Genomic DNA, 27,250 nt, shown 5'->3' with positions numbered 1-27,250 from the left:
GGCTGCCTCACCATCACCGAGAGCTTCGGCCCCGCCCCCAGCACCCCAGTGACCGTCCCCGAGCCACCACCAGCCAAGAAGAAGAAGAAGAAGAAGATGATGATGGAGGTGGTGCCGGAGGTACCCGAGGTGTCGACCCCAGGGAGGGCAGCGCCTGGTGAGGGGGAGGAGCATGGGTTAGGACCCCCCCCAGGTGACGAGGTGGCCCCCAGGGAGCCGGAGGTGCCCAGGAAGAAGAAGAAGAAGCAGCACAAGCGGGAGCGGGCAGAGTGACCCCAAGCACCGCGGGGTGTCCCTGTCCCAGCCCCATCCTCATCCCCCCTGAGGCTGTGTCACCAATAAACGCCATTTATTATAAAAACAGAGATTTTGGGGGCAGCCGCTCACTTGGGGACCTTGAGGAAGGGCTCGTGCAGGACGTCGAAGAGACGCTTGGCCTGGGGAGGGGGGACGTGAGGGGGGCGAGGGGCTGCATCCCCCGTGTCCCCTCATCCTCCCCCGTGTCCCCGCGTCGCTCACCTTCTGGGGCCCAACACCAGGGCAGAGGGACAGGTCCTCCCTGGAGGCATCCACCATGGCCGCCAGCGACTGTGGGACGGGCGGGAGGGTGAGGGGGGCGGGCAAGGGGCTGGGGGACATGCCCCAGGGTGGGTGGCACGTCCCCACGGGTGACTCACCCCAAAGGCGTTGAGGAGGCTCAGCACATCCGTCTTGTTCACTGACTTGATGCTGGTCAGGCAGTCGGTCATCTGGGGGGAACCAGGGCAGGGCTCAGGGCACCCTCAGGGTCCCCAGGGTCTGCAAATCGGGGTGCAGGGAGGGGGCGTAGCTCACCCGGGAGAGAAAATCCTGCTCCACACGCTCCTTCAGCAGGTCGGGTGGCTTCTGCTCGTAGGCCTTGTAGGTCTCCAGGTAGCGCCCGGCCTCCTCGGGGCTGGGGAGGGCACAGGGAGCGGCTGGGGGGGCCCCACGGGTGACAGCGGGGTCCCCCACGGGGGGGGGGGGGGGGGGGGCAGGGACAGCCCCTACCTCCAGGCCAGCAGGAGGGTGCAGTCAGCCAGGATGCAAACCTTGGCCAGCTCCTTCAGCGCATGCTGTGGGTCCTTCTGCGGGGGGCACAGCAGGGGGGGACAGATGGACAGGACGGGGGGCGGGGCGGGGACAGAGGTGAGCAGGAGAGCGAGGGGATGGGGACGGTGGGGACAGAGGGACGGGGGCAGGCAGCCTCTCACCACATCGACCTGCAGCAGCAGCAGCTGCAGCCCGTAGCTCCGGCCCAGGTGCCGCAGGCGGTCGTGGATGTAGCCGGGGTTGAGGTGGTGGTACCGCAGGCTGGGGGTGGGGGGACAGCGGGAACAGGGTGACACCGAGGTGACCCCCTGGCCCTCGGGGACCCCCAGGAGCCCCTGGCTCACCTCAGGAAGAGAGCGCAGGTGCTCTGGCCCAGCACGTAGTCAGAGACAATGTCCCCAAACTCCCAGGGGACATTGCGGATGAACTTCAGCACCGGGTTGCCTCGCTGCGGGGAGAGGGCAGTGGGTCAGGGGTCTGTGGGGTGGGGACAATCCCTCCGGTCCCCTTCCTTGTCCCGGGACACCAGGGGACAGTCCCCTCCCGTGTGTCCCAGGGGGCCAGAGCACGTGCTTGCGTGCCCCACCACACCAGAGGACGGTCTCCCTGAACCCCAAAATATGGGGGGACAGTCCCCCGAGCCCCGCAACAGCCCCTGTGTCTCCCCATCACCTGCCGCGGGCTGACGACAATGCTGCTGCTCTTGGCGCCTGGCCTGAGCACAGGCAGGGGGGGCACGGCCCCGGGGCTGCCGCCGCTCGCCGCAGCCCCCCCCGGGAGGGCCCCGCCAGGCTGGGGGGTCGGGGGGGGCCCGGGGGAAGCCCCTGCCGCGCTGGTGGGTGCCGGGGTGGGTTCGGTGGCTCCGGAGCCAGCGGTGGGGACCGACTGCTGCACCACGTACTCAGCGTAGGAGCCAGGCCCTGAGGGCAGCAGGGGGGGGGGGGGGCGGGGGGGGCTCCGGAGGGTTTGAAGAGCGACGGGACCTGGCGGGGGGAGGGGAAGCTCTGCGTGGGGCCTCCCACACCTGTCCCGCTCCCTCCCCCCCCCGCCTCCCGTAGGCCCCCCCGCACCCACACAGGCCCCCCAAGGGCTCCAGCGGCCCTCCCGGCCAACCCTGCCCCCCCCCCCCCCCGGTCACCCGTGGGGTCCCCCCCGGGACACAGACACACAGACACAGACAGACACAGACACACAGACAGACACCCACACACCCACCCCCCCCACACTCTCACCCCCACACACACTCTCACCCCGGTGCCCCTCCTGGCAACCCACTGCCCGCCCCGGTCACTCGTGGTGTGTGTCCCCCCCCCGCCCCCCCCATCCTCCCTCAGCCGCCGGTACCGCGGGGTCGACGGGACCCTCCCGCCGCAGCATGAACCGCCTCCACTTCCCCGCCGGGGCCGGGTCTCCGGTCGCCTCCATGCCCGGGGCCGGGGGTCGCAGACCCGGGCCCGGCCGGGAGCAGGGTCAGGGATCGGGGGTCAGCGCGGGGGGTGCCGGGAGGGCTCCAGTGCCCCGCCCTCCTTCCCTCCGCGCGGCAATTGGCCACCGCGCTGCCAATCGAAAGGCAGGGCTCCGCCTTCCCGGGGTGCTTGCGCATGCGCGTTGCCGCGCTCCCCGTACGCGCGGCGCGGGGCCGCCCAGATCCGCCCGCCTCGATGGCGGTGGGCGGGGCGGCGAGCCGGGGGCCACGCCCCTCGGCGCGTGGCGCACGTGGGCCCGGTGCCGCGGGTGGGGGCGTGGGATGGCCCCGACCCCTCCTGCCCCCCCCCGCGTGCGTGTGTGTCGTGGTTCAGCCCCAGCCAGCAGCTCAGCACCACGCAGCCGCTCGCTCACTGCCCCTGCCCCGATGGGATGGGGAGAGAATCGGAGGAGTGAGAGTGAGAAACACTCCTGGGCTGAGAGAAGAACAGTTTAATAACTGAAATAAGGTAAAATAGTAATGCTAATAGTAACAGTATAATAATGATAATAATAATGATGATACACGAAGCAAGTGATGCCCAATGCAATTGCCCACCACCCGCCGACCGATGCCCAGCCAGTTCCCAGCAGCGATCGCTGCTCCCCGGCCAACCCCCCCAGTTTCTATACTGCCCATGACGTCATATGGTATGGAATGGCCCTTGGGGCAGTTGGCATCAACTGTTCTGGCTGTGCCCCCTCCCAGTTTCTTGTGTGCCTGGCAGAGCATGGGAAGCTGAAAAAGTCCTTGACTAGCATAAGCAGTACTGAGCAACAACTAAAAACATCAGCATGTTATCAACATTCTTCTCCTACTAAATCCAAAACACAGCACTATGCCTGCTGCTAGGAAGAAAATTAACTCTATCCCAGCCGAAACCAGGACAGTATCCACCCCTTATTCTATACCATCTACGTCATGCACAGGCCCTCCCCTTTCCAATGTGTTCCAATTAATCACCACCGCTTTCCCTATCTTGTCTTGATATATACACACAGATATCATTCCCTTCGTCTATGGCCCATCCCTCTAAAATGTCCATTGAGTTCATTTAGCCCAGGACTTTGGGTTCCATCTGTCATCACAGTCTTTCAGAGCAGGAGAGGCGATGTGCAGTGTTGGACTGTTGCACGCTGAAGTCAGTTCTCATTCCAACATGGTTTCATCAAAGTTCATTTTCCTTAGGCTGGGCAATTCTTACTGCAATACCATTGATGCGGCATATAGCAATCATAATATATAGTATTATATACTTAATATTAACCTACTATATTATTATATTAACATGCAGTTAAGAGATAACATATAGTTAAGAGATAACATACAGTATTATAAAGCAATTAATATGATACAATTCAGTTCATTGGCTATTTTCACCCAAAATCAAATTCCCTTGAGGTACACATTGGGCTTCCCCATCCTTTCGCATCACCCACCAAGTGCACCCAGGTCCTTGAGCAAAAGCAATCCCACGAATGGGTTTGCCTTTGCCAGAGGGGGAAGTAACCCAGACTGTCTTCCCCAGCATATTTTTTATGTGCACTACAGGAACTTTATCTCCTTCTACAGTACGTAAAAGTTTTGATTGGGCAGGGCCAGCTCGATTGGCAGATCCCCTGGTGTTGACTAACCAGGTGGCTTTTGCTAAATGCGTATCCCAATGTTTAAACATCCCACCACCCATTGCTCTCAGGGGAGTCTTTAACAATCCATTGTATCGCTCAATTTTCCCGGACGATGGTGCATGGTAAGGGATGTGATACACCCACTCAGTGCCGTGCTCTTTGGCCCAGGTGTCTATGAGGTTGTTTTGGAAATGAGTCCCGTTGTCTGACTCAATTCTTTCTGGGGTGCCGTGTCACCACAGGACTTGCTTTTCAAGGCCCAGGATGGTGTTCCGGGCGGTGGCATGGGGCATGGGATATGTTTGCAGCCATCCGGTGGTTGCTTCCACCATGGTGAGCACACGGCGCTTGCCTTGGCGGGTTTGTGGGAGTGGGACATAGTCAATCTGCCAGGCCTCCCCATATTTATATTTCAGGCATCGCCCTCCATACCAGAGAGTTTTGAACCGCTTGGCTTGCTTGATTGCAGCGCACGTTTCACATTCCTGGATAACCTGTGCAATACTGTCCATGGTTAAGTCCACCCCTCGATCACGAGCCCATCCATATGTTGCATCCCTTCCTTGATGGCCGGAGGCGTCATGGGCCCACCCAGCTATAAATAATTCACCCTTATGTTGCCAGTCCAGATCCACCTGAGCCACTTCAATCTTAGCAGCCTGATCCACTGCTGGTTGTTTTGATGTTCTTCAGTGGCCCGACTCTTGGGTACATGAGCATCTACATGACGAACTTTTACAACCAGGTTCTCTACCCGGGCAGCGATATCTTGCCACAATGCGGCAGCCCAGATTGGTTTGCCTCTGCGCTGCCAGTTGCTCTGCTTCCATTGCTGCAGCCACCCCCACAGGGCATTTGCCACCATCCAGGAGTCAGTATAGAGATAAAGTCCTGGCCCCTTTTCTCGTTCAGCAATATCTAAAGCCAGCTGGATGGCTTTCACCTCTGCAAACTGTCACGACTCCCCTTCTCCTTCAGCAGTTTCTGCCACTTGTCGTATAGGACTCCATACAGCAGCTTTCCACCTCCGATGCTTTCCCACAAGACGACAGCACCCATCAGTGAACAGGGCATACTGCTTCTCATTTTCTGGCAATTGATTATACAGTGGGGCCTCTTCAGCACGTGTCACCTCCTCCTCTGGTGATATTCTGAAGTTTTGTCCTTCTGGCCAGTCTATGATCACTTCCAAGATTCCTGGGGGACTGAGGTTTCCTATTCGAGCCCAGTGTGTGATCAGTGCAACCCACTTACTCCACGCAGCATCAGCTACACGATGTGTAGAGGGGACCCTCCCTTTGAACATCCAGCCCAGCACCGGCAGTCGGGGTGCCAGCAGGAGCTGGGCTTCAGTACCAACCCCTTCTGAAGCAGCTCAAACCCCTTCATATGCTGCCAATCTCTCTTTCTCAGTTGGAGTATAGCGGGCTTCGGATCCTCTGTATCCCCGACTCCAAAACCCTAGGGGTCGACCTCGAGTCTCCCCTGGTGCTTTCTGCCAGAGGCTCCAGGTAGGGCCATTCTCCCCGGCTGCGGTGTAGGGCACATTTTTAATATCCTGCCCTGCCCGGACTGGCCCAAGGGCTACTGCATGAACTATCTCCCGTTTAATTTGCTCAAAGGCTTGCTGTTGCTCAGGGCCCCATTTGAAATCGTTCTTCTGCCGGGTCACTTGATAGAGAGGGCTTACGATCTGGCTGTACTTTGGAATATGCATTCTCCAAAAACCCGCAACGCCTAAGAAAGCTTGTGTGTCCTTTTTGCTAGTTGGTGGGGACATAGCTGTTATTTTGTTGATCACATCCATTGGGATCTGACGATGTCCATCTTGCCATTTTATTCCTAAAAACTGGATCTCCTGTGCAGGTCCCTTGACCTTACTCTGTTTTATGGCAAAACCAGCCTTCAGAAGGATTTGGACTATTTTCTTTCCCTTCTCAAAAACTTCTTCTGCTGTGTTGCCCCACACAATGATGTCATCAATGTACTGCAGATGTTCTGGAGCTTCACCCTGTTCCAGTGCCGTCTGGATCACTCCATGGCAAATGGTGGGGCTGTGCTTCCACCCCTGGGGCAGTCGGTTCCAGGTGTACTGAACACCCCTCCAGGTAAAAGCAAACTGGGGTCTGCACTCTGCTGCCAAAGGGATGGAGAAAAATGCATTAGCAATATCAATTGTGGCATACCACTTAGCTGCCTTTGACTCCAGTTCGTATTGAAGTTCTAGCATGTCTGGCACGGCAGCACTCAGCGGCGGTGTAACTTCGTTCAGGCCACGATAGTCCACTGTTAGTCTCCACTCCCTGTTAGACTTTCGCACTGGCCATATGGGACTGTTAAAGGGTGAGCGAGTCTTGCTGATCACTCCCTGGCTCTCCAGTCGACGAATGAGGTTATGGATGGGAAGCAGGGAGTCTCGGTTGGTGCGATATTGCCGCCTGTGCACAGTTGTGGTAGCAATCGGCACCTGTTGTTCCTCAACCTTCAGCAACCCTACAATCGAAGGGTCCTCTGAGAGACCGGGCAAGGTGGACAACTGTTTAATTTCCTCTGTCTCCAAAGCAGCTATCCCAAAAGCCCACCGGTACCCTTTTGGGTCCTTGAAATACCCTCTCCTGAGGTGATCTATGCCAAGGATGCACGGAGCATCTGGGCCAGTCACAATGGGGTGCTTTTGCCACTCATTCCTAGTTAGGCTCACTTCAGCTTCCAGTCCAGTGAGCTGTTGGGATCCCCCTGTCACTCCAGAAATACAAAGGGGTTCTGCCCCTCTATAGTTTGATGGCATTAGCGTGCACTGTGCACCAGTGTCCACTAGAGCCTTATACTCCTGTGGGTCTGACGTTCCAGGCCATCGAATCCAAACAGTCCAGTAAACCCAATTGTCCCTTTCCTCCACCTGGCTGGAGGCAGGGCCCCTCTAACACTGGTCACAGTATTCGCTGTTCACTTCCTGTAAATGTGAATCAAAAGTTCCCTGATCAAGGTCGGAAGTAAAATTAGCCCTCTTACTCTTGTCTCGGGAACTGCTCACTGGAAACTGGAGCTGCAATTTTCCTGGGAGAACCGCCTTTTCTAATAGTTTTTCCTTGCAACTCACGCACCCGTGCCTCTAAGGTTGAGGTGGGTTTTCCATCCCACTTTCTCATGTCCTCTCCATAATCATGCAGGTAAAACCACAGGGTGCCCCGTGGTGTGTATCCTCTATATCCTCTCTCTTGAGCATAGGGACGTTGACTCCTAATGGCTGAGACACTGGTCCGTGCAGGTGGGGAGTAGGACAGATCCTCTCTGAGTTGTTGGAACTCTTGGCACATTTTTTCAGACAGTTTTTCCACAGCCGAGACACAGGCCCGTAGGGAGGAAGAGAGCTTTTCTTCGTAGTCCCGGAGTTGTCTAGCCACGTCATCCACCGTTGGTGCCTCGTCGTCTTTCCAGGCTAGTATTGCCAACGAGTTGGAATACGATGCTGGTGCGCTCCGTACCACCTTCCGCCACATGGATTGTGTGCACCTGACTTCATCTGGGTCTTTGGTTAACTGCTCATCATTCAGGTCACTGTAAATCACCTCCAGCACGCCTAATTCCCTCAGGTACTGGATACCTTTCTCTACGGTGGTCCATTTGCTTGGACGGTATAAAACATCCTCCTTGAAGGGATACCTTTCCTTCACGCTTGACAGAAGTCGCCTCCAGAGGCTGAGCGGTTTTGCCCCTTTTCCAATTGCTTTGTCAATGCCCCCTTCCCTGGAAAGGGATCCCAGCTGCTTGGCTTCCCTACTCTCTAAATCCAGGCTACTGGCCCCGTTATCCCAGCATCGGAGCAGCCAGGTGATGATGTGCTCGCCTGGATGACGACCGAAATCTTTTCGCATATCTCGCAGCTCACTCAGGGGTAGGCATCGGGTGGTCACCATCTCATTTATGGGTTCTTCCTCCTCTGGTTCTCATGATGGCCCTGGTTCATCTTCATCCCTTACTAAACGAACTGATTTCCTCGTGTATTTCTTCTTCTGTATAGGGGCAACTGATACCGGCGCAGGTTGGTTCTCTGGTTTAGCCGCAGTGCCTGCCACTGCGGTTGGAGTGGCTGCAGTACCTGTGGTGGGTGTTGGAGTAGCCACAGTGCCTGTGGTGAGTGTTGGAGTAGCTGCAGTGCTTGTGGCTGTGGTTGGAGTAGCCACAGTGCTCATGGCTGTGGTTGGAGTAGCCACAGTGCCTGTTGTTTTGTCATCAGATCCAGAGACCCTCTCTTTCCCTTGAGGGTACTGAATAGTGTTGAACAGGGCTCTATAAGCATGGGCAGTCCCCAGCACGTTGCAATGAGTTGTGTCTCTCTGGAGTTGCCAGGGTGAGAACATACTTCTTCCAAATACTTTACTAGTTCTTCAGGATTCTGCACTTGTTCAGGGGTGAAGTTCCAAAACACTGGAGGTCCCCACTGCCCTAGGTACTTGCGCATACATTCCCACACACCCTGCCACTCATAACTATCCAGCCTTGGGGTAGATCTCTGGATGGTGTTTTTAAACTGCTTACTGACCTTTATCAAAACGGAAACAACATTCCCAAGAATTATCAATAGAAGTATCTTAACTGCCCAGGGGTGTTCAAGATACAGGAAAGTTGTTGTAATGAAGGAGGAAACATCATAGAAGAAAGCAGCAAAGGTGCCATTCTGTATTTCCTCCACAACAAGCCTCTCAGAGTAAGAAGTATAATTGCTAACTCTCTCTATGAGGTAGTACCCGAAGTACAGTAGTGACTTCTGTATGAAACCCAAATACCAAAGAATGCTCAAGGTCAGGGTTTTGATAAGGAGCCTCCCAAGCAAAAGATCATGAATCACTGCAGAGCATAGCACACTACACAAACTGACAGCAAGCTTTAACGCGTGCTGCAAAAAAAAGACCATGGTGCAGATCAGAAGAACTAATATCGTGACCGGCAACTGTTAACAGACTCCTTAATACACTCTGATTAATCTGTTGTTATCTCAAGCCCCACGTTGGGTGCCAAAAAGGACTGTCGGGGTTTAGCCCCAGCCAGCAGCTCAGCACCACGCAGCCGCTCGCTCACTGCCCCTACCCCGATGGGATGGGGGAGAGAATTGGAGGAGTAAGAGTGAGAAACACTCCTGGGCTGAGAGAAGAACAGTTTAATAATTGAAATAAAGTAAAATAGTAATGCTAATAGTAACAGTATAATAATGATAATAATAATAATGATACATGAAGCAAGTGATGCACAATGCAATTGCTCACCACCCGCCGACCGATACCCAGACAGTTCCCGAGCAGCGATCGCTGCTCCCCGGCCAACCCCCCCAGTTTCTATACTGCCCATGACGTCATATGGTATGGAATAGCCCTTTGGTCAGTTTGGATCAACTATTCTGGCTGTGCCCCCTCCCAGTTTCTTGTGCGCCTGGCAGAGCATGGGAAGCTGAAAAAGTCCTTGACTGGCATAAGCAGTACTGAGCAACAACTAAAAACATCAGCGTGTTATCAACATTCTTCTCCTACTAAATCCAAAACACAGCACTATGCCTGCTGCTAGGAAGAAAATTAACTCTATCCCAGCCGAAACCAGGACAGTGTGCCCATCCCAGCGCCGGGCCGGGGGACCCCGGGGGCACGGGGGCAGGACACGGCGGGGGGGACCCCAGGGGACACCGCGGACACCGGGCCAGGACACGTTGGGGACACCCTGGCACCTTTATTCCCCCGCACCCCTACGACCCCCCCACACCACCCCCTCCCCAAAAGGGGGCACCGGGCGGCGCAGGCCAGCACCCAGGGGTGCCGGCGCAGGGCGACCACCTCCTGCTAGGTGCGCCGGTTCTGCTGGAGAAGGGCTCTGTGCGCAGAGCCGCCGCCAGCAGCCCCCCGGCACAGCAGCTCTACCGGCACTGCAGCCCCCCGGCACAGCAGCTCTACCGGCACTGCAGCCCCCCGGCACTGCAGCCCCCCGGCACAGCAGCCCCCCCGGCACAGCAGCCCCCCCGGCACAGCAGCCCCCCGGCACAGCAGCCTCCCCGGCACCCCCAGCCACCGCCTCCGGCACGCCGGACTCCCTACCGGGGCGGCCATCGCAGCGGCACCGTGGCGGGGGGCGGCGGGTGGGGGGGGTGGAGTAGGAGAAGCGGAGGCGGCTGCCAGGGCTCCGGTGGGGCTCCCGGGGGCTGCGAGGAAGAGGGGAGGGGGCCGTGCGAGGCCGGAGCCGGTACGGTGCCAGAGTGCGGTGCCGGAGCCACTCGGCGTCAGAGGCGCCCAGTGCCGAACCGGCCCGGTGCCGGAGCAGGCCAGTGCCGGAGCCGCCCGGTTGCCTGCCCGGCAGCGCGGTGCCGTTACCGGCCGGGGGATCAGGCTGTGGGCGAGGCAGGCGAAGGGGCAGGCGAGGGGTGGCCGGGTGCCGGGCGGCTCCTCCCTGTCCGTCCGCTCCCACCAGTTCGGGGGCTCCGAGCTGGTGTCTGCCGGGGTGGGAGTGAGCCCCCACCGCGCCCCGAGCTGGCCCTGGGGACCCCCAGCCCAGGGACGGGGACCCCCAGCCCAGGGACGGGGAGAGGAGCCCCCAGCACAAGGACAGGGACCCCCGGCCCGGGCACAGGGCCGGGATGCGGCCCCTAGCCGAGAAGCCGGAGACCCCGGAGCCGCTGCCCGGCGGGGGGGCTGTGCCCCCCGCCCGCCTCCCATTGCCTTTGGGGGGGGTCCCCGGGGGGGGCGGGGGGGTCCTGGGGGCCACCCTCGGCCCCTCCGGCTCGGCCGGCACCGGTGCGGCCGCTCCCGCAGGGGGGACGGGGGGGACATGGGGACCCTGGGGGGGTCTGGGGGTGCTGGTGTCCCCCCATGTCCCCCAGAGCCGCCCCGAGTGTCCCCGTGTCCCCGCCCCCCCCGTACCTGCCCGGCTCCGGTACCGGGCGGGGCGGCCTGGCCCGATCCGGGGATGGAGCGCGGGGCGGTACCGGCGGGGCGGAACCGGGACGGGGCGGAACCGGGACCGGGTGGGACGGACGGCACAGGTGGCCAATGGGTGCGGCCGCTGCTTGGTGACGTAGCTCCCGGCGCCACGTGCGGCCGCCTGGCCGGTGCTCCGCCACGTGAGGGGGCGGGGCCGCCGCAGCACGTGGCCGCCGGGAGGGGCCGGCGCCGGAGCCCCGTGAGGTGGGGAGGGTGGAGGCGGACAAGGGTGGGGCCCCCACGGGGTCGAGGCCGCCGGGAAGGGCGCTCGGGACCCCCGGGGTACCGGGACCCCCCCCATAAACACGAGGAGGGACCCCCCCCAGCACCCCCACATGAACACCGGGAGGGACCCCCCCAGCCCACCCCCAGCACCCCAAGGGCTGTCCCCAGGGTGCCCCCCCCCGCCTTTTGCCTACATGATCCCTGGGGTCCTGCTCCAGCTGAGGGGGGGAGGATATAGACCCCAGAGGGGGAACCCCAAACCCTCTCCTTGGGGAGGGGGGGGTCACCCCCAAAGGGGAGCAGGGTGCTGGGGGGCACAGGCGAGAGGGGCGGTTTTGGGGTTACATCAGCTCTTTATGGAAGAGACGACGCCGTGACACTGTCCTACACACCGGCACAATGGGATGGAGCGCACAACGCTGACGGACCAGGGGGGACGTGAAACACGGCAGGGGGGGCCCCGCTCCCTGGGGGGCCGTGCAGGCAGCCACCCCCCACCCCCCAATGGCAGGGGAGATGGGGAAGGGGGGAAAAAAAACACCCGGCGTGGCCACTCCCCCCCGTCCAGTACCCGGCGAGGCCGCCGGGTTTGGTAAAAACCGAGCGAGGCGGGGTTGGTTAATCCTTCTTCTTGTCCTCAGCGGGTTTTTCCCCCCCTGGGGGGACCCCGTCGGGCAGCATTGTGGGGGGGCTGCTGGGCAGGGGGGGTCGGGGGGAGACCTGGTCCTCCCCGCTGACGCCAAATTCGTTGACGCGCGTAAGGTCCACCCGGTAGATCCAGCGTTGGTAGAGGTAAATGAAGAAGACAACATCTGGAGGGCACGGGGAGGAAGAGAGAGAAGGTGGGGGGGGGCAGTGGGACCACCCCCAAAAGCAGCAGGAGGGCCCCCCAGACCCCCCCCCCCACAATCCCCCCGGGCCATACCATCCCTCAGGCAGCCTATCCTGTACATCATGGGCATCTTGATGACGAAGGCAAAGAGGTCATCGATGAAGGTGTTGAGGGCTTTGTAGGTCAGCATTCGCCAGGGCAGATGGGCAACTGACTTCAGCTTGTAGTTGATGAAGAGTTGGGGGGTCATGGTGATGAAGCCTGCAGGAGCAGGGGGCTACTCATTAGCATAACAAACCCCTGCGCCAGTACCCATGAGATGCCCCCCCACCAGAAACAGGGGAGCCCAGGCAGAACGGGAAGGAGCCCTAGAGAAAAAGCTGTGCCCTGGGATGCAACCCGCCCCCACCTCATGTTGGGGGGGATTTTCAGCGTCTCCTGGCAGCAAGCGCAGCACTCACCGAAGGTCAGGAGGAAGCCGTAGAGCATGCTCAGCACCCACGAGTACCAGCCCTTGTGCTCCAGGTAGAGCAGGCTGTACACGGCATAACAGCCCAGCAAGGGGAAGAGGATCCACGAGAGGTACCGGAAAGCCATCTGGGGAGGCAGCAACACCCAAAAATCAGCCGGGAATGTGCCAGAGCCCTGGCCCGGCCCTTCCCCAGCTCCCGAGCCTCAGACCAAGAAGGGGCTGGGCAGTGCCAGCAGCTCCTTTCACTACCTGCCCTGCCCTGGGTGAGTCCCAGGGGAATTGGGGAAGACAAAGTGAAGGAGACACACTCCGAAATGTTTGGCCAAGTCCCCGGCGCTCGCCCCCCCCAACTCACATCATCGTACACCTTTGTAGAAGACTCGATGTAGGTCGATTTGTCTTTGAAGGTTATGCGGGGAAACACTCCTGCCACCTTGTTCTCACGGTCCAGCTGCCAAAGGAGAGGGAAAAAGCGTCACCGAGCAGGACCGGGGGCAGCGCCAGGACCTCACCACAGCCACACCGCTGCTTACCCGGACGTCCATGACTTTTGTGATCTTCCAAAGGTCGATGAGGAGCCCGATGAAGACGCTGACTTGTACCACAAAGTTGGTTTCGTTGTCCAAGATGTAGAGGAGGACAACAAGGGACTGGAAGACGCCAAAGAAGACGGAGCGGACAGAGAGCCCCTCCAGAGATTGCCGGCTGTTCCAGAACTGGATGTCTGTCGGAAGGGGCCCAAGCCGTCACCCCACCGGAGGGGAAGGGGAACCCCCCCATGCCGGAGGCTCCAGAGAGCTACCACGGCATGCGCCCCGGCAGAGGGAGCGAGAGGAGCAGGCGGCGCAATCCCCAGCACCAAGCAGACACCGCAAAGCACGCCCTGGCATCAGCACAGGTGGCGGGGACCCAGAAAACCACAAGTTTCCGGCTTTCTGCCCTCAAGTCAGCCCTGCAGCATGGCGGACCGCAGCTGAGGAGCGCCGGATGCCTCAATGCACGGCACAGCGGCCACAGCCTGCCCAGGATGTGGTTGGATTTGGCTACGGCTGCTGAAGATGTCGCAGCCAGGGCGGGGGAGGAAGGCTCGCAGCAGCGTGTGGCATTCAGCTGGCCGAGACCATGCCGCAGCATGAGGACATCTGCTCCACCACCGCGGCAGGGACACGATGAGGTGGAGGCAGGAGCGGGCAGAGGGTTTTAAGCCACGCCACTGCCTTTATGTCCTTCCCCCCTCCGCGGATCCCCAAGGTTCCGCCGCAGCACTCACCATTTTTGAAGGCCAAGAACTCAAAGATGCTGTGCACAATGGAGACGATGATGGTCAGCGCCAGCAGGTAGGGGTTCGTCTCCAGGAGAGCAACCTGGAACAGGCATCAAAAACCTCTCTGAGGCACCTTCCCGCTGCCCAACACCCTGGCACACCAGGGCGAACAGGGAGGATGCAGCTGGTCATGGGGCACAGAGGACAAGGGGTTTAATTCCTCTCTATCATGGCATCCAAGCTCCCTTCCCCCTACGTAGCCAAGACAGGCAGCAGGCAGGCGCCTGCGTACCCCTCCCTCTTCGCATCGCAAAGGTAATTAATGAGGAGCGATCGCAACGAAGAACAGGCATCAAACGCTCTTGCAGTGAAGCTAGGGAAAGACGTGAAATGTGGCGGAAGGAGCTGCTGTGAAAGAGGGGTCCCGATCTACGAGGGCAAGCAGGAGAGCTGCAGCAAGGAGAAGGGAGGCCTGCAAGCAGCTCTCACCTTCACCGAGTCCTGCTCCTCGTCCGACTGTTCGTAGAGGTCCTCTCCCAGGAAATTCCAGGGGGATTTGGTGCTCTGGGCGGCATAGAGCTGCCAGCGCCACAGGGAGAGCGGGCAGAAGGAGAGGCGGAAGGGCAGGCGCTGCAGGGTCTCGTTGATGGGGAAATAGTCCTTCTGCAGGTTCCAGTAGTCATTGAAGTAGAGGATGGGGTAGTAGTCACCGCTGATGGCATCAAACTTCACATCTGGAGCCGGGGGAAAGAGCAGAGGGAGGACTGAGCAGACAACAGGGAGCCACGAGAGCCGTCATCACCATCATCCCCCTCGGCAGCCACCTGGGAGAGACCGAGAGGCTGCTGAACCCCAGCCCTGCCCGGGACAAACTCCCGGAGAGCTGGGGGTTCATGCTGACGACAGAGAAACAAGCACCCGTTCCCCACAGGAGCCCAAACTCATCCTCCGAGGAGAGGGGACAGCACCAGCCCCAGAAAGCCGCCCTCGGAGCAGGGGAGCCCCAGCATGTCCCAGCCCTTACACTGGTCCAGAGGGGGTGGCACGCTGCCCTTCACCCAGGGCGTGTGGTCATCCACCATGTTGATGGTCAAGTTGGGGTGCCAGTGCGAGATGACCTCCACAGGACCGTAGTCTTCCGCCCTCTGCAATGAGAATAGCATCGTCTCTGTCACCGGCATGGCGGCTGGCGTCTCTCCATCTCGCCCAGCGTTAGCCCACTGCCGCCCCTCCTCAAACAAGGCAGCAGAGGCGGGGAGCAGGAAGGGGCAGAACCAACCCTCCCGTCCCAGAAATACTACAAGGAAATCACCATCCTCTTCCCCCTCTGCGGAGCAGGACGGATGTGCCCCAGGCAGGAGGGGGAATCCTCTGTGGCACTTCCCAACAGCTTTGCGATCGGACAAAGGCATGTGAATATTTAGGAGCTTGGCCAACGGGGCGGGGGGAACCACAAAAGGAAGAGCCATTTACCTTGATCATTTCGGGGTCTGCCTCCGTCTCACCCGTCAGGAGGTTCTTGGTTTTCTGGAACCGCCGGCGCTTGTATTTGTTGATCACTGGAAGGAAAGAGGAGAGGTAAACGTTTCCAGCTCCGCAGAAGAAAGTAGGGAAGGAAATCTAAAGAGGTTACAGCCTGCCAGGAGGGGAGCAGGGCATTTTACGACGGGCACAAGCTGACCAGAGAAGCCTGTTTCCCTCACGTCACCCCCTCAGAACTAATTAATCCGGACTGTCCAACAGATCCTCCAGTTATCAAAGGGAAAGGCTGTAGTTTGGGGACAACAAACCAGATTAACAGCCAAACCTTTGGGATAATCGCATCGCTGTTGGAGGAAAACACCCGAGATGAAGTGTCCGGATCTTCCTGTCCTGCAGGAAGACCTGAACGTGGCAATTCCTTCCTCTTCTCAACACTGACATGGTTCCACACCCCCCGTACAGGTTGGGACCCCCCGTTCCCGCATAATGGGGACAGAAACTAAGAGCTTGCAGAGATTTAAAGAGGTTTTTCCTCCGTAGGTGCACGAAAGACACATTCCAAGTGCAGGAAACGTTCAGCTCAGGGAGCAGCCAAGCCAGTGTGCTGGAGGCTGCAGGGAGCCAGATATTTGCCCTAATCTTCCCCTTCAGGCACCTGCCTTTGCCCAGCCAAAGCCAGAGCTCAGCCTGACTCCTTTGGGCTCCCATTTTGACACGGGAACTGGGGTGCCCCTTTCCCCAGCACCACCCCAGGGCTGCTGCACACTGCCCTCCTGCCCCGGGCCATACTTCGAGACGTGTGGACCGTGGCGAGGCGCCTGTACAGGTTTTTCTGCCTGGGGTCGGGATGGAAGCCGCTTTTCGTGAAGTACACATGGATGTAGATGGAGCCATTCTGCTGGACGCTCTGAAATCACACCCCGAGAGCGTGGTTACGAGTTGGATGTGGCCAGAACACGGCTGTCATCTCCCAGCCGCGGTCACCACCTCAGCACCCATGTTCATCCAGCACCTGGCACCGATGCCAAACATCCTCCCACAGCCATCGACCCCATATGAAACCAAAGCGTGAAGAACCAGCCGCTCCCTCACAGCATCCAGAGGGCAGCATGCCTACAGCTTGCGCCCTGCGACTGAGCAGACCTCAGCTGCTGTACGGCTCGGGGCAAACCTGAAGCCTTTAACGGCCAGTCACCAAAATGATGGCTTTGAGCCCTGTCACCTCAACAGTGTGGCCGCAAGAGACGCTAGCCCGCTCCATAGGGTCTCACCCACTGCCCGAAGCGAACGGGATATGGAAAAAGGTGATGGCAGGGATGCGCTGCCGCAGCCAACACTGCTCCCTGCCTCAGCTCCACTCAGAGCTCCCAGGATGGCTTTGAGCACAATCCTGGCAATCCCCACCAGTCCCTCAACGATCCCCCAACCTGGCCTCAAACCCACCAGAAAGAGTAGTGGGTGCACCCACCTGCGAAATGTCGACTTCCCCGTAGTGTTCATAGCACCCGTCGGCGTTCTCCCCGCTGCTCCAGTCCCCATAGACAAGATCCCGCTTCTGCCAGAACAGCGCCGAGCTGACGTTGAAGTCCGTAAAGTGCTCGTGCTCCGAGATATAAACGTAGAGGTCCTGCGGAGAGAGGAGGACGTCAGCTGCTGGTGGACGACTCAGCCCAAGGGCAAGATATCAGCACCCGAACCGCTCCCGCTCCACCGTACAGTGCCAGCATCCCCCCCCAAACCGGCTCGGCACTCCAGTGAGCCCAAGAAATAACCATTGGCCGACACCGTGCCACTAGGACACCACAGCCACAGGCAGAGCTACGATTTTTCTCTGCTAGATTTAAGATCTAGCTCAGAGTTAGAGCAGCAGGTCCAGCCACAGAGCCACCGCATGGTCACCGCACCACCAGTCACCCAGGATGGGATGGTGCAGCTTCTGTTGGCGTTACCATTAAAGTGTCCTTGGGGAAGAGGTTTCGGCTCGGGGCTCGCGGTGTCCCGCCCGCACTGCTCTGCTCCTGCGGCGCCGGGCCACGGCGGAACCAGCTGCTGATGGCCCAGATGATGAAGATCCTGCAGGAGGAAGGGGGAGAAGCTGCTCAGGCGTTTTAGCCACCCTCCCCAGCCCAATCAGACATGGCCTGCTGCAAACACCCCCGCTCCCTGTTCCCTGGGGTATGGAGGGGGAAATCCTTAGTGCCGGACGGACAAGCCTGCATTTCAAAACTTGCCTTCCGTCACGGCAGGCATTCGCCCTCGGGCGAGAGGCACTGGCCAGAGCAAACTGGTTCTGGGCCAGTTCAGATCCAGCACCAGGCACAGCGGGAACACGCCAAAAGCGAGCAAAGGCACCAGGAGCTCACCTCAAGGACACGACAAGAAAGTCACGCTCTGAGGTATCCCAAAGAAGGCTGCTAACAGGTGCGCAAGGTGTCCCTGGCACAAGACGGGGGCACCGGGGCGTCCCCGGATCCTGGCAGACACTCCAAGTCACACACGCGAGGTACTCAGCCCTCCATAGGCAAATCAGTGCCGAACCAAGGAGACGCTGAAGCCACAGGACAAAGCTGGCTCCCACGCGCGCATGGCAGAAGCAACAGGGTCACCTAACAAGCGAGGGGCAGACCCCAGCACACTCCCAGCCACACAGAGACCTTCCAGTGGAGCCCAGAGCAGCCCCCAGCTCGCTTGCCACCTCCAAATCTGCAGCTGTGACAGTTCCCAACCCCCGACGCGCAGCTGCAATCGCTCTTCAAAGCTCCCCAGGCTGCTCCCAGTACAGAGACGGGGACAGGTCCCTTCCACACGCTCTCTGCAAGCCGAGTCAGGCAGCAGCGTTTGAGGGTATTAGAAGAAATCGAGCCTTTTCTCCCCCCATTTTGGAAGGTTTTCAGCAGCACGTCCCAAGGCATGAGTTTCCAGCTCTGTTTGCGGGTAAAGCATGAGAAGCCTTTTGTATGTGCTCAGGTGCCAATAAATCAGACTTCCCCCTCCTGGCCTGCACACAGAGCGACCAGTGAACAAGCTTGGGAATGCCAGGCAGTGCCTGCAACCGAACAACGGCTCCTGGGACCAAGCGACAGCCACAGCTGTGCTTCCATGCTTCCAAGATAAGTCAGGATTTAGTTCAGCGTAACTCGTCATTAGACCAAGCCGCAGCATTTTTGAAAGCTTGAGAGCCCAAACAAGTCTCCCTGCATGCTCCTGGCCGTGCCACCAAACCGGAGGGAGCACGCAGGTGCACAGAGCCCACACCGCCGGCTCTTCTGCAGCCCCATCAGCGGCTGTAAATCTGTGGCCCAGGACTTTCCATTTGCTTGGGAAAGACTTGGAAGAACGTTTCTTCTTCCGAAGGTTTTGGGAACCAAACCATCACGCTTGCCTCTGGCATGTGGATGTCACCTGCTCGGGGTCAGGCGACAGGGCTGATGTCCACCTGCAGGTGGGAGTTTTCCCTCACACTTCCTCCATCAGGTGACCACAACAGGTGGAATATTTCCAAGTGCTTCCGAGGGCACAGCTCCATTGGCGATGAAACGATGCAACGCTCTTCCCCCTGGCTTCGCCAGCCAGGATGCCGGATTTGCCAGGGGAGACGGTGCTTTGGAAAGGAACAAACCTGCCCTCGGTAGGATGGGAAGGAGATGGACAGAAGAGAATCGGAGCAGGAAGGCAGCTCGTGGATACAAGGAGGATTCACGGCTTCTAGAAAGGGATTCACAACCCATTTGGCAGCACTGGTCCAAAAGCTGAGACCTGCGGGCTCCAGCATTAGCCTCCTCACCACAACGCAGGCCAGGCTGGGAACAGCGCACCCAAACACACAACGCCAGCTCCAGGCACGCTAGCAGAAACACCCCGACCCTCTCCTTCCCCGCAGGAGAGGGAACCGCTCCTCATGGAAGCGGGAGTGACGCGGGGCAGGGACTCGGCACTGCTCTCAGAACTGCCCGTGCCACGGCGTGGACTTTGGATCCCCCACGGCGAGGCACAGGGAGCGCTGGTGGCTCCTCGGAGGAGCCCAGGAAGCATCGGCTGCCCCTGCCTGGGGTGAGCCGGACCCCGGGCTTCCAGGGAAAAACCAGGAAGGAGCTCAAGAGCCTGGAGGTGCGGAAAAGCCCCGTGCCAGGGGTGGAGGGGAGTAGCAACCCCACGGGCTTCCCTCCTCCCGGCAGGACCCCCAAGGCGTAGGGGACAGGCAGCACCGGCCTTCCAGCCCCGGGGCCCCCGCTGGGCCCCCGCTTTGGGGGCCCCGGTGCCGGGGCAGGCTGTGGCACAGCCCCGGTGCCGGGGCGGGGGAGGCCGGCGGGCCAGTGGCACCGGGCGGGGCTCACCTGAAGAGCACGCCTTTGATGACCTGCCAGGCGTTGGGCGCCGGCTGCTGCCGCTGCGTCTCGGCTGCCGCCGCCTCGCCGCCACCGGCGCTCCCGTTGCTGGTCACCTGCGGGGAGACGGGGAGCGCACGGTACCGTCAGCCGAGCGGGACCCCCCCAGGGCCCGGCCTCCCCATCCCGGCCCCGGCCTCCCCGGCCCGCCTGTACCTGCCCCGGGCCCGGCGCGGGCCCCGCCGCCGCCGCCGCCACCTCCGACCCCGGCGCCGCCATCTTGCTGCGCCGCCTTTGCCTACTGCTCTCGCGAGACCGGCGGCGGCGGGCACGTAACAGCGAGAAGGCGGGGCCTGGGTGGGCAGGGCAGGAAGCCGCACCCACTCCCCGCTCCCGCCCCCGCGGCCGTGACGTCACCACCGACGGCCAATAGTGGTGCCGCCCGCGCGGGGTTTCCCGACCCGCCTCGCCGTGGTGACCTCAGCGGCCGCAGCCAATGGCGGCGCCGCCCGCGCGGGGATTTCCAGCTACGGCGGCCGCGCGGCCTCGGGCCCCGGCGGCGGCGGCGGCGGCGGCGGCGGGCGGGGGCGGGCGGGGGGCAGCGGCGGCGGCCCCGGCCCCGGCCCCGGCGGGACATGGCCCTGCCGCTCGGTGAGCGCGGGGCCCGGCCCTGCCCCGGGGGCGGGGGGGGGGGCGAACCGCGGCCTGCCCCGGGGGCGGGGGGGGGGGGGGCGACCGGGGCCTGCCCCGGGGGCGGAGGGGGCCGGGTCCCGCCGCGCGCGGTGGGGGGGGGAGGGAAACACACAACCGGGACTTGGCGGGGGGGGATCGGGGCCTACCCGGGGGCGCGAGCTGAGGTAGCCGGGAGGCAGGGTCCCGGTTCCTTCTGCGGGGAGGGACCCGGGCGACTGCCGGTGCCTGCCCGGGGGGCGCGGAGGGGGGCAGGTACTTGTTTGGGGGGGGGGGGCGGTATCTTGGGGATCCCTCGACACCTCCTCTGGGGGGGCAACCCCGGTCCTCCGGGGGTGTCATGGTCCTGGGGCCCCCCGCTGCCTGCCGGGGGGCAGAGCCCTCCTTGGGTGGATCCCGCTCCTGGGGATCCCCTGGTTTCTGTCCGGTGGGGGGCAGGATCCTGAGGATCCCCCAGTCTGGGGGGGTCTGATCCCTTCGGGGGGGAGGGGTAGTGACCTTGTGCCCCCCCCAAGCCCTGCTCCATGGGGTGACAGTCGCGTGTCCCGCAGGAGCTGCCCTGCAGGATCCCGGCCTGGCTATGGCTCACGCCGCACCGGTGACCGGTAAGACACCCCCGGATCCCACTGTCCCCTCCTGGTCACGCACCCCGGGGTGGGGGGGGGGGTGGGCTCCGGAACCCCGGGACCAGGGGGAATCCCAACTTGGGATCTCCCTCCAGGTCCCCCCCGCGGGTCTGGAGGTGCTGGAGGGAGACTCAGAGCGGGGGGTTTGCTTTTGCAGATGATTTAGGTGAGTGGACCCTGAGGTACGCGGGCAAGCCGGTAAGTTTTGCCACATGTTCTTGGGGCACCTCGGCCAGAGCAGGATCCTGGAGCCTCAGGTGACGGAGCTGGCAATGGGGTTCTCTTCCCCCCGTGCCTGGACTGGCCGAATCCATCCTCTCCGGGGCCGTGAGCAGGATTTGGGGTGCAGAGCTGTGTGCTCTGAAGCAGCGAACCGTGCACAGGGGTGCGACGGGCTCCAGGGGAGGGCATGGGGCATCTTGTCTCCCCCGGCGGCTGCTCTATCCTCTGCCCTGAGCACAAAGGAGGCATTTGGGGGTGCAAAGGAGGCAGGATCCGGCCAGTTCTGTCCGCTCCCCTGGCTCAGGGCGAACAGTGGGTTGCGGCAAGCTCAGGGGGCTCTCACCGGGGACTCGGGGTCCTCCCTGTCCTGGGGCTGCCCTGACGCCCCCCTCATCCCACAGAGATCATCGAAGAGGTGATGAAGGAGGACGGTTTCCAGCTGGATCCGGCCCCTGTCCTGCCCAAAGCACTGCCCAAAGGCTCGGCCAAGCTGGTGGCCCGTGGCTCCAGCCCTGTGGTGGCCGCCCGGGCACTGCACCCAGCTGAGCCCTGCCCACTGGCAGCTGGGCTGGCACCCTACGGTGCCACGGTGCTGCCGGCCGACACACGGTCCCCACAGCTCGCCCAGAGCCTCAGCACCCTCTCGCTGTCGCCCAAGCTGGTGCCGCGGGGCACGACGGGTGCCGGCGGGCGGCACCGCTGGTCTCCAGCCACTGGGCACGGCAAGGACCAGCTGGAGGAGCTGCTGGAGCTGCCCAAGCTGGTGATCACAGAGCAGCCCAAGCAGCGGGGCATGCGCTTCCGCTACGAGTGCGAGGGCCGCTCAGCCGGCAGCATCCTGGGCGAGAGCAGCACCGACGCCAGCAAGACGCTGCCGGCCATCGAGGTGAGCGTGCTGCGCAGCCGGTGCCCGGCTCGGAGGCAGCCCTGGGCGGGTAGGCTGATGCTTGGGGGTGCTAGAAGGATGCTGGGGGGGCCTGCCAGAGCCCTGTGCGTTCCAGGGGGATGCAGGAGCCCCATGGGTGCTGTGGGGTGCTTGGCGCCCATCCTTGACTGTAGGGCTCTCCTGTGTTGGGGAGGTGCTGGTGGCTCATGTCTCCCTGGGCTGGCGGGTGCTAGCTAGGTGCTGGAAGGTGCCTGGCTCCCATCATGGGGTGGTTGGACCCCAGTGGGTGTCGGAGCCCATGCTGGGGTGCTTTCGGCCCTCCGTGTCGGGGTACCCAGGGTCGTGCTGATGGCTCGCATCTCCCCAGCTGCTGAACTGCCACACAATCCCCGAGGTGAAGGTGACGGCGTGCTTGGTGTGGAAGGACTGGCCCTACCGCGTCCACCCCCATGGCCTGGTGGGCAAGGACTGCAGCAACGGGCTTTGCGAGGTCGTCCTCAAACCCCAGACCAACCCCAAGCACAGGTACGCGATGCCAGGGTGAGTCCCGCCACCAGCAGGGAGCTGCACCGGGGCCGGCGCAGAGACCTTGCACCGGAACGCCCTCATCGGCTCCTGCTGAAGCTGGTGTTGGCAGGATGAGGGCTGGTTTTGGGGGGTTCCCTGGGCAGTGGGAGGCTGGGAGGGGCAGGATGCCTGCGTTCCCTGGGGTTTTGGATGCGGGGAGCCACCTCCCTAGCACGGCTCTGCTCCCCGGCAGCTTTAGCAACCTGGGCATCCAGTGCGTGAAGAAGAAGGAGATCGAGGCGGCGATAGAGAAGAAGCTGCAGTTGGGCATCGACCCCTTCAAAGGTGGGGGGGCTTTAAGCAGAGCTGTTCCTGGGGGCCGAGACCCTGTCACTGTGGGGGATCCGGATCCCGTGGGGATGTCCCCAACCCCGCCCTGTGGGGCTGCTGACCGTCCCCTCTCCTCTCCGCCAGCCGGTTCCCTCAAGAACCATCAGGAGGTGGACATGAACGTGGTGAGGATCTGCTTCCAGGCCTCCTACAAGGACAGCTCCGGGCAGACACGGCACCTCAGCCCTGTGCTCTCGGAGCCCATCTTTGACAAGAGTACGTGGCGGGGGCGGTTCATGTCCCTGGTGGGGCCACCAGCCCCCCAGAACCCTCCCTGCTCTGGCGTCTGGCTCCGGGATGGGACGGGTGGTGAGGCTGCACCAGCCAGTTCCTCGCTGGGGCCCGAATCAGGCCGCAGGTTTCGGCCAGGGTTGGTCCCACGGGGTCGGTGGGGATTTGTCCCCCGTGCCCAGGGTGGGATAAGCCACCTGCGTCCCATGGGGCTGGTACCCTGCGCGAGGGCTGGTCGGGAAGAGATGATGCCAATCGGAATGTCCCCCGAGCCTGGTCCTGGTGCCCTGTCCCAGTCCGATGGCCCGGTCGCAGTGCAACGCCCGGGTGGTTTGGGAGTCGCCTTGCTGGCTCACAGCCTGAGCTGTGATGCTGCCCGCAGAGTCCACCAACACCTCGGAGCTGCGGATCTGCCGGATGAACAAGGAGAGCGGTCCCTGTACGGGCGGCGAGGAGCTCTACCTGCTCTGTGACAAGGTCCAGAAAGGTACCAGGGGGCGAGCTGGGAGCCCTGCGACCCCAAGGGCATCTTTGGGGGCCAAATTACCCCCCGGGAAGCCAGGATGGGGGTGAAGGAGGGTGATGAATGCCAGAGCTGCTGGGAAGTTTTGAGGATGGGTCCAAATGGGGTTGGGACCTGGGAGCTGCCACCTCCTAAACAGCCCTGGGTGCTGGAGGGGGAACTGTGGGTGCTGGAGGAGGGGACCAAGGGGGTCCTGCAACCTCCCTGTGCCTGTTGTAGGGGAGGGGCCCCTGGGCTGGAGGGGGAGGACCCCAGCAGGGGAGAGAGGACCCCAAGTCACGATGGAGGGATTTTGGGTGCTTGTGGGAGGTATAGAGGGCAGGAAGGGGGGACCTGGGTGCAGGAGAGGGGACCTCAGGGTGCTGGAGCGGGGACCCCAAGTGTCAGTAGGTGACTTTGAGGGCTGGAGCCGGGGGAGCCCCGCTGCCTCGCTGACCCCCCCGCCAAATCCCCACAGAGGACATCGCGGTGGTTTTCCGGAAGGAGACGTGGGAGGCGCGGGCGGATTTCTCGCAGGCCGACGTGCACCGCCAGGTCGCCATCGTCTTCAAGACGCCGCCCTACCAGCACCTGGAGCTGGCTGAGCCCGTGGAGGTGGAGGTCTTCCTGCAGCGGCTCACCGACAGCGTCTGCAGCGAGTCCTTCCGCTTCACCTACCTGCCCAAGGACCACGGTACCCGCGTGGCCACGCGCCCTGGGAGGGGGATGGGACCCCCAGGGTTGGGATGTGACCCACGGGATGGGGACAGCCTACCTGGGACGGGGCTGTGCCGCTCGAGTAGGGTGAGAGGGACTTGGGACACTCTATGTGTTGTGATGATGATGATAGCCCACGGGATTGGGGACAGTCCCTGGGATGGGGACAAGGCTTGAAGGATGGGGGCACGGAGTGGGGACAGGACCCTGGGGTTGGGATGTGGCCCACGGGATGGGAACAGCCCACCTGGGATGGGGACAAGGCCTGGTGGGATGCAGACGTGGAATGGAAACGGGTTGCCTGGCACAGAGACGAGGCCTGCGGGATGGGGTTGGGTCTCTCCAGGGTGGAGACAGGCTCCCAGGGTGGGGACAAGGCTAACAGGGTGAGACCCGGGCGGGGGGACGGACCCTGGCGCTCACGGCCCCCCCACGGCCCCTCCCTGCAGACGCCTACGGGGTGAACGTGAAGCGGAAGCGGGGGATGCCCGACGTCCTGGAGGAGCTCTCGGGCTCAGGTGGGTGCCAGCAGGGACCCCCGTGGAGGGGGGGAGGCTTCATGGGGGGCACCCCAGCATTGGGGACCCCCCTTTGCAGGCCAGGGGGGGTAGCCCTGTGCCGTGATGCTCCCCTCACCCTGCACCCCCTCTCTGGCCCCGCAGATCCATATGGGATCGAAGCTAAGAGGAGGAAGAAGCCACCGGGATACATGGATCACTTTGCACCGCTGCCGGCCGCAGGTGGGTCCCCGGGGAGGGGGACAGGGTGGGCGACAGAAGTTGGGGTCCCGTTGGCACCCGTAGCCGGAGCCTGGGGTGGGGGGAGGCTTAGCCTGACCTGGGGTCTGAAGAGCTCCCCCCCCCAAGGGTGGGAGACATCTCCAGGTCACTCCTGGGGTTGGGAGTGTCCCCTGGGTCCTCTCCCCCCCATTGTGTGGGTCCTCCCAGACTTGGGAGAGGCCCCTGGGGACCCCCACAGCCCCAGGGTCTCCCCCAGGGTTGGGAGAGGCCCCCAAGACCCTGACGGCTCTGGGGTCACCCCTGGGGGTTGGGAGGGGTCCCCAAAACCCCCCCACTCCATGTTATATGGGTCGCCCCCCAGACTTGGGAGAGGTCCCCGACCCCCCTCCCTCAGCCCAGGGTCCTTCCTAGGGCCCTCCATGGCTTCAGGGTCACCCCTGGGGTTGGGAGAGTCCCCCAGGACCCTGACAGCTCTGGGGTCACCCCTGGGGTTGGGAGGGGTCCCCAAAACCTCCCCACTCCATGTTATACGGGTCACCCCCAGACTTGGGAGAGGTCCCCAAGCCCCCCCCAGCCCTGGGTCCTGCCCAGGGCCCTCCATGCCCCCCGTAGCTTCAGGGTCACCCCTGGGGTTGGGAAAGGTCCCCACGGCCCCAGGGTCCCCCCCAGGGTTGGGAGCAGTCCCCTGGGGGATCCCCACAACCCTCAATGTCTCCCCAGCCCCAATGCTGCCCCAGGAGGGTGTTGGGGGACCCCCCAACGCCCCCCCAAACCCTCTCTCTCCCCCTACAGAAGACACCTTCGCCCTCTTCGCCGGGGAGTCGGAGCCCCTCGACGCCCTGGCCCAGCTCTACGGCCCCTTCGCCCCCCCGGGCCTCCGCGAGGGGCTGCCCCCCCCCTTACCCCCCTACGGACTTCCCGGCCTGCCTGGGCCCCGAGCTGCTGGCCGAGCCCTACGGCTCCCCGCCCCGCGCCCCCCCCTTTCCCCCCCGCCGACCCCCACCCCACCGCCAGCCTGGTGGGCACCCACATGTTCCCCGGGCACTACAAGGAGGCCGACCTGCGCCTCGGGGATGTCTGAGCCCCCACCCCACCCACCCAGCACCCACTTACGGGACCCCAACCCGCCCCCCCACGCCCCACCCTGAGCTGCGGGGCCCCCCCTGCCCTCAGTCCCCTGCCCCGGGCCGGCTGGCCCCGCCGGGGCGGCGCGGAGCCCCCCGGGAAGGACACCCCCCCCCCCCAGTTCAAGCAGCTTTGCACTATATTTATAGGGGGGGACCCTCGGGGGGGGCACGGGGGGCCACGTGCCAGCGCCCCAGTCTCGCGGGAGCCTCGTCCCCGTGCGCCGGGGACGGGGGGAATAAAGCCATGGACTCCATCGCTGGCCTCGTCCTGCCCTGGGGGGGAAGGGGACACTGGGGATACTGGGAGAACTGGTTCCCAGTGGAAGTCCCCACTGGGAAACCCCAGCCACGCCCTGGCGCTGGGATGAATCCTGCACCCGGACCAGCCTGGCCCAGTATTGCCCGGGGACTGGGACCAGCCTGGCCCAGTATCCCGCACTGGGACTGGGACCAGCCTGGCCCAGTATCGCGCTGGGACTGGGACCAGTGTGACCCAGTATCCCGCACTGGGACTGGGACTGGGATCTGCGTGGCCCAGTGTGTCCCAAGGAATGGGACCATCAATGGCACCAGCCTAGCCCAGTATCCCCTGGGGACTGGGACCAGCACCAGGACCAGTATGGTCCAGTATAGCCCAAGGACTGGGAATAGCCTGGCCCACTATCCCTAATGGACTGGGGCCAGCACCTGGACCAACCTGGCCCAGTATCGCCCCGGGACTGGGACCAGCACCGGGACCAGCCCAGCCCCGTAACGCCCCGGCTGCGCTGCCCCCAGGCAGGCCACGCCCCTGATGAGGCCACGCCCCCGGGGCGGAGCTCCGGCTGCTGCTCGCCCCTGCCGTGCTACGTCACCCGTCTGCCCCAATGCGCAGTGCCCTCACCTCTTC

At 62.4% G+C, this 27,250-nt stretch overlaps 3 protein-coding genes across 3 annotated transcripts; 1 reads left to right on the top strand and 2 right to left on the bottom strand.

Moving 5' to 3' along the window:
* Positions 1 to 383: 383 nt before the first annotated feature.
* ERCC1 (ERCC excision repair 1, endonuclease non-catalytic subunit) lies at positions 384 to 2,496 on the bottom strand. Its single transcript, XM_075725448.1, is given in 10 exon segments — positions 384 to 437; positions 520 to 588; positions 678 to 749; positions 835 to 934; positions 1,030 to 1,106; positions 1,233 to 1,332; positions 1,416 to 1,519; positions 1,744 to 2,004; positions 2,007 to 2,054; positions 2,416 to 2,496. Coding segments are annotated over 10 exon segments (966 nt in total).
* A 9,388-nt stretch (positions 2,497 to 11,884) lies between these two features.
* On the bottom strand, positions 11,885 to 20,002 carry CLPTM1 (CLPTM1 regulator of GABA type A receptor forward trafficking). The gene is made up of 14 exons (XM_075725407.1): positions 19,940 to 20,002; positions 19,733 to 19,839; positions 17,348 to 17,471; positions 16,867 to 17,025; positions 16,188 to 16,305; positions 15,390 to 15,475; positions 14,941 to 15,061; positions 14,406 to 14,650; positions 13,923 to 14,016; positions 13,186 to 13,376; positions 13,008 to 13,103; positions 12,642 to 12,777; positions 12,274 to 12,441; positions 11,885 to 12,160 (listed from the first exon to the last, which is right to left on the bottom strand). The coding sequence occupies exons 1-14, from the start codon at positions 20,000 to 20,002 to the stop codon at positions 11,967 to 11,969; spliced, it is 1,902 nt and encodes a 633-aa protein (XP_075581522.1). The 3' UTR covers positions 11,885 to 11,966.
* A 356-nt stretch (positions 20,003 to 20,358) lies between these two features.
* On the top strand, positions 20,359 to 26,315 carry RELB (RELB proto-oncogene, NF-kB subunit). The gene is given in 14 exon segments (XM_075725418.1): positions 20,359 to 20,374; positions 20,965 to 21,011; positions 21,665 to 21,772; positions 21,857 to 22,147; positions 22,515 to 22,672; positions 22,908 to 22,999; positions 23,129 to 23,260; positions 23,658 to 23,762; positions 24,256 to 24,471; positions 24,944 to 25,012; positions 25,157 to 25,234; positions 26,027 to 26,124; positions 26,126 to 26,218; positions 26,220 to 26,315. Coding segments are annotated over 14 exon segments (1,599 nt in total).
* The last annotated feature ends 935 nt before the right edge of the window (positions 26,316 to 27,250 follow it).

The sequence above is a fragment of the Pelecanus crispus genome, chromosome 30, assembly GCF_030463565.1.
Source record: "Pelecanus crispus isolate bPelCri1 chromosome 30, bPelCri1.pri, whole genome shotgun sequence".
Taxonomy (NCBI): domain Eukaryota; kingdom Metazoa; phylum Chordata; class Aves; order Pelecaniformes; family Pelecanidae; genus Pelecanus; species Pelecanus crispus.
The sequence above is the reverse complement of the archived record's forward strand: the minus strand, read 5'-3'. Positions and strand labels throughout refer to the sequence as shown.